Source organism: Notothenia coriiceps, unplaced genomic scaffold (genome assembly GCF_000735185.1).
Source record: "Notothenia coriiceps isolate Sejong01 unplaced genomic scaffold, NC01 NC01_scaffold00028154, whole genome shotgun sequence".
Classification (NCBI taxonomy): Eukaryota; Metazoa; Chordata; class Actinopteri; order Perciformes; family Nototheniidae; genus Notothenia; species Notothenia coriiceps.
The window spans coordinates 1-5,454 of record NW_011360855.1 but is presented as its reverse complement, the minus strand read 5'-3'; the positions used below and the strand labels follow the sequence as shown (position 1 = coordinate 5,454).

Below are 5,454 nucleotides of genomic sequence, written 5' to 3'. Positions count from 1 at the left end.
CACATTTAATACAAATGATCCCATACGTATGATTGTATGAACTATGAAAATATCTTAAAATCATACAAATGTATTTATTTTATAAACGTTAGTCTTTAACACCTATCACTGTGTAATACCTTCAACATATTTAAAAAGTTGACCAAACCCAGCACAGCTTAGTGAAATGTTGACTTTATTTGATCATTCGAGTTAAAAATAACGTTTATATTCTGTTTTTGATTATATAATACTGATGAACGTTCAAAACAAAGCACTTTGGCAACTTACCACATACTGTACGTTTTAAAATGCTTAATAAGCACCGTAACTTTCATGATATAATTTCTCCGTCATAATCGTTTGTGTCCGTGAACGGCCGACTGTTGTGTGACGTCAAATGCTGCGGCTGCAAGGCATTGTGGGGCAGCATTTTTTCTCCCCTCCTTTCGGTTAGGGAGGTCCAGTGGTTCCTAAGCTAAAGGAGGTTATAAAGGAAGTTTGAAACCTCCTTTCCTATCATTCTAGAGAATTTGAACGGCACTTATCATGGCTGCCACTGAGGGACTTCCAGGTCATTTCACTCCGTTAGGAAGGTTCCTAAGCTAAATGGACTATTCGACTTCAGCCCAGGTCTCCGTGAGAGGAAGGAAATCCAGAGACTGCAGGGAAGCGTAGCCAGAGATGAAGTCAGCCTTAGGAACAGCTGACTGGCAGTTCCACAGGCCCCCTGAAACTAGATGTTGGATCTCAGTGGAGCATGTGGGATAGACGAGAGCAGGCCGGTTATATCGATTAGGAGATACACGGGGCCAGTGATAATTGCGAGAAGACACATGAACAGGAATGGAGAAAATACACATGATTGTAGCATGAGGGGCTAGAAAACCAAAGGGAATAAAATAAAACACCAGCGATACTGAGCTCAACTAAAGTAGGATTTGCCTCGTCTGGCTGACGCTGAAGCTGACGCTCCAGGAAAGAGCAACCTAAGATGGACACCTGATTGCTGAGTTCTCACAGCTGTGGGGGCACGCCCCTCTAATTAGTTAACTCTTTTCAGATGATGGGCGACAGCAGAGTGTTCCTGCCTATTGTAATGCAGGGTTGAGGCGCGTGACCCACTGAGACCTGTGTAACAGGTTGAGTTGAGCAGATCTGAGATTTAAAATCTCTCAAAAGCGCCGTTTTAGCTACAATAACTACAGAACAATTATACAGAGTAGAATAAATGAAACAGAGAAGTCTATTTAAACAAGAATATAACTTACAGTGATTGCTGAGTCAGTAGGTAGTGTCCTCACCCGGTGAAGATGCACACATTACATTACATTACATTTAGCTGACGCTTTTATCCAAAGCGAATTACAATGACCAATTACAGGGACATTCTCCCTGGAGTAACTAAGGGCTAAGTACCTTACTCAAGGGCACACTAGTGGTGGTGTTCCAGTTGGGATTTGAACTCACAACCTTCCGATCTCCAAACCCACCTCCCTATCCATTAGACCACCACCTACACACTGTAAAGTACAGTGTGTGTGTGTGTGTGTGTGTGTGTGTGTGTGTGTGTGTGTGTGTGTGTGTGCGCGCGCGGCGGGGGGGGACATATCCAGTCTCTGATATATAAGTCGTCATGAACACAGTTCTGTCCATCAGACAGAGTGCTGCTGTGCCTCCGGTCATCATTGATGGACGTCTCTTTAAAATGACCGCTCAGAGGAGAAGAGTTCTCATTTCTCTAACCGCCTGCTGCTTCCCCTCCTCCCCCTTTGGTTCCCCTCCGCTCGCATCTCCTATGGGCGGGACTAAGACAAAAAGGATTGGAGTCGAGGAGGGGATTAGTGAAAATGAGAAAGGGCCCCGGTATTTTCTCCGTAGAAAAATATATATTCCTGACACCTGACACAGCTCGTTATCTGTAGAGAGCAGGACTTAGGATATAGCTTTAGTACAACACAGACCAGATAAAAAGGCAGTCTTCAGTCTGCAGATACCAAACACAGTCCTAACAGAACTTAAGATTTGTATTCCTTCCTGCAGTCGAGATTAGTTTTTTGTTCTCTTCTCCAAATACTTTCTAATCACATCTGATCATCTCACTATATCCTCTGTGTGAGCACTGCAGATCCTAACACGTGAGCTGCCTGAGGGCCGACTCCTGAGAGTCAGTCACTTTTTAAACTTCCTCTGAGTCTAACATCCACGCTGTGACTCTACCTTGACGAGGATTTTGCCCCTGAGTGTTTCTGGAGACGGCAGGCGTCCAGACTCCTCGGCTTTGATGTTGGACACGTCCAGTTTGTCCCCCAGGATCTCAATCAGGTACTGTGCCATCTTCTTCTGCTGGGGAACGCTGCAGTGGTTCTCTATGGAGAGGATGACCGGGTAGCTGAGAGAAAATCACAAAACAGATGGGAGTGAGAGGCATAAAAGATTGAGGAGGAAAAGAGGGAACGGTTATTTATTTAGGAATATGTATCAGTGTTAAGATAGTATATCACAGTAAGGACATTCCAATAACACTCAGCAGGAATTAGATAACATTTATTACTTGAAAAAGGTACAACATTCTCAAAATAATCTTCAATGGAATGTCATTACAAATCTTGTTGAGTATCTGCATTTAGCACCTATAATATCTCATTTCAAGACCTTTTGATAATAATAATAATAATAATAATAATAATACATTTAATTTTGATAGCGCTTGTCCTGGTGCTCAAAGACCCATTGATGGGGTCATTCTTTATTGGTTTCAGCACCGATTCCATCTGGAAGGCCAAGGATGCTCAATAAATGATCTCTATTTATTTATTTAATGTGTTCATGTACTTAATGTATGATTAATGAACCGCCAAACAGATTGGACCCTAAGGACGGCTAAGAACTCATCAGCGCTGCAAACTGTTGTTTTACACTTCTTCATTTCTTTTGGATTAAGATTTGATAGTGAGCTGATTGGCGCTTCATTACATTTAAATGTATATGTAGCCTAAAATGCTTTGGGAATTACTCTGAACCTAAAATGTGGAAATGTCAGAGCTTGTGTCTTATATTTAACTATGCTAGCAGCACGGCTCTAGCAATAGATTGCTATTACACTTTGCACAGACATGCATGGTCCCGAGAGGATGAACTATTTTAACCTTAAACACCTTTAGGTCATGACCAAACCCCTGCAAAACTAATTACATATCCACTATTACTCTGTGTTTAGTGGTTAGCATGTTAAGCATGCTTATGTTAGCATTTAGCTCAAGCACAGACTCACACTCTCTAGTCGTAGTGGAGTTGTTCATAGTTACTTTAACTTGACCACAGCAGTAGTTACAGTTAGACTTTAGGTGTTTTGTGAATATCACTCCTGTCCTGGTGTTTAAAACAGCAAGGTGTTATATCTATCAGCAAATATATGTATGAATGAAAGCATCCTTGCCTGCCAGGTACAGTTAGAAAAGCACAGTTCTGGGTCTGAAATTAGTCTTTGATCTTCAGGGCAGCTCGTATTAATCGGAATAACATTTTTAAAGGAGAACATTTGCACAAGTGTAGATGTGATTGTCTGTAGGGTTCAGGAAACATACGTCCTTGTGACATTGACAGGGTTGTGTGATTTTTTAAATACACTTCTGCAGTCCCTATTTTGGAGGACGTTTGGGGCGTGTGCAGTTTAGGGACCCTTCAGTGCTCCTCAAGGCAACTTGGCAACTTGCAACACATTGGTTGAAGTCTTGTTATAACTTGCAAAAAGGACTGCAAAATGCTAGCTCTTTCATTTGTATATTGTGGTGGAACATTACGGGACATAATAACACACATAATTTTGTGTGTGTGTGTGTGTGTGTGTGTGTGTGTGTGTGTGTGTGTGTGTGTGTGTGTGTGTGTGTGTGTGTGTGTGTGTAGCTGCATACGCACAGGTGAGAGTAGGATTCTATTATTGTTGGTTAACACGGATACGAGAGCTCACTTACAATTACACCAGTTTCCTTCTCACAGATCTAAACCCAGTTTATCACCTGAAAGATTGTGTAGTGACGTGTTAAACACCTTTCACACAAATCAAATATAAGACAAACATATGCTGGTGTTACATATTCATGCGTCTGTTTCAGTCATATATGCACATAATGCATTTTATACAGAGTTTAAAAGGGACCTATTATGCAAAATGCACTCTGTGATGTCTTTTATACATAAATATGTGTCCCCGGTGCGTCAGGGAACTCAAAGTGTCAGAAAACACAACCCTTTCTCTAAAAAAAGTGGGGGTGCTAACAAGCAGATATAGAATATTCGCACCTATAACGTGATTGGCGACATCTGGCCGATGTGACACGTCCCAACCTATCGTCTCAGGCACACATAACATGTGGAGGCTATTTTGATATAACATTAGAAAGACTGATTCTTATTATTACATTATAAGCTTATTGTGCTCATTTATGTGGCTGTGACTTTGGAATAAATAGACGTCTTTAGCCTGCAATACAGAGTAGCAAGATCAGGTGCAGACACTGAAAGAATACAAAGAGTTATTCATAAACAGGACATCACTCCGGCCTTGAGTTGTATGTACAGCTAGGAAGCAGCACTATGAAGATTCCACTAAATCTGCAGAAAGCTTCAGAAAAAAACAATTAAGTATGATGGCGCCAGAATAGGGAGGGACTTCCACAGGCCGGCCGAATGCTGATTGGAGGATCGTGTTGCCAAGAGACTTTTTTCTAAGTCTGCGCACCTACCAAAGAGAACCAAGTCTAAACCATGGGTTGCGTTGGAATAGTCCATTTAGCTTAGGAACCTTCCTAACCGAGTGAAATGACCCGGAAGTCCCTCAGTGGCAGCCATGATAAGTGCCGTTCAAATTCTCTAGAATGATAGGAAAGGAGGTTTCAAACTTCCTTTATAACCTCCTTTAGCTTAGGAACCACTGGACGTCCCTAACCGAAAGGAGAGGAGAAAATGCTGCCCCACAATGCCTTGCAGCCGCAGCATTTGACATCACACAACAGTCGTCCGTTCACGGACACAAATGATTATGACGGAAAAATTATATCATGAAAGTTACGGTGCTTATTAAGCATTTTAAAACATATGTGGTAAGTTGCCAAAGTGCTTTGTTTTGAACGTTCATCAGTATTATAATCAAAAAGAGAAATATGAACGTTAGTTTTTACTGAAATGATCAAATAAAGGCAACATTTCACTGAGCTGTGTGGGGTTTGTTCAACTTTTAAAAGATGTTTGAATGGTGATATACACAGTGATAGGTGTTAAAGACTAACGTTTATAATAAATACATTTGTATTGATTTTAAGATATTTTCATAGTTCATACAATCATACGTATTGGGATCATTTGTATTAATGTGGACCGGAGGGAGAGGGTGACAACGAGCATAAGTTTCACTTTTCCTTTTTTATTTCAATTCCAAACGTTTTGGTCATGAAGAATATTCTCTGTTGTTCATAA

General features: G+C 41.1%; 1 protein-coding gene across 1 annotated transcript in view; it reads right to left on the bottom strand.

Moving 5' to 3' along the window:
* LOC104958024 (1-phosphatidylinositol 4,5-bisphosphate phosphodiesterase eta-2-like) overlaps positions 1-2,371 on the bottom strand; it is a gene marked incomplete at its 5' end in the record, with an annotated part of 34,388 nt that extends 32,017 nt beyond the window's left edge. Inside the window, one exon of the mRNA XM_010785718.1 lies at positions 2,200-2,371. Within this exon, the coding sequence (XP_010784020.1) occupies positions 2,200-2,371 (172 nt within the window). The remainder of the gene's footprint in view (positions 1-2,199) is intronic.
* Positions 2,372-5,454: the final 3,083 nt, after the last annotated feature.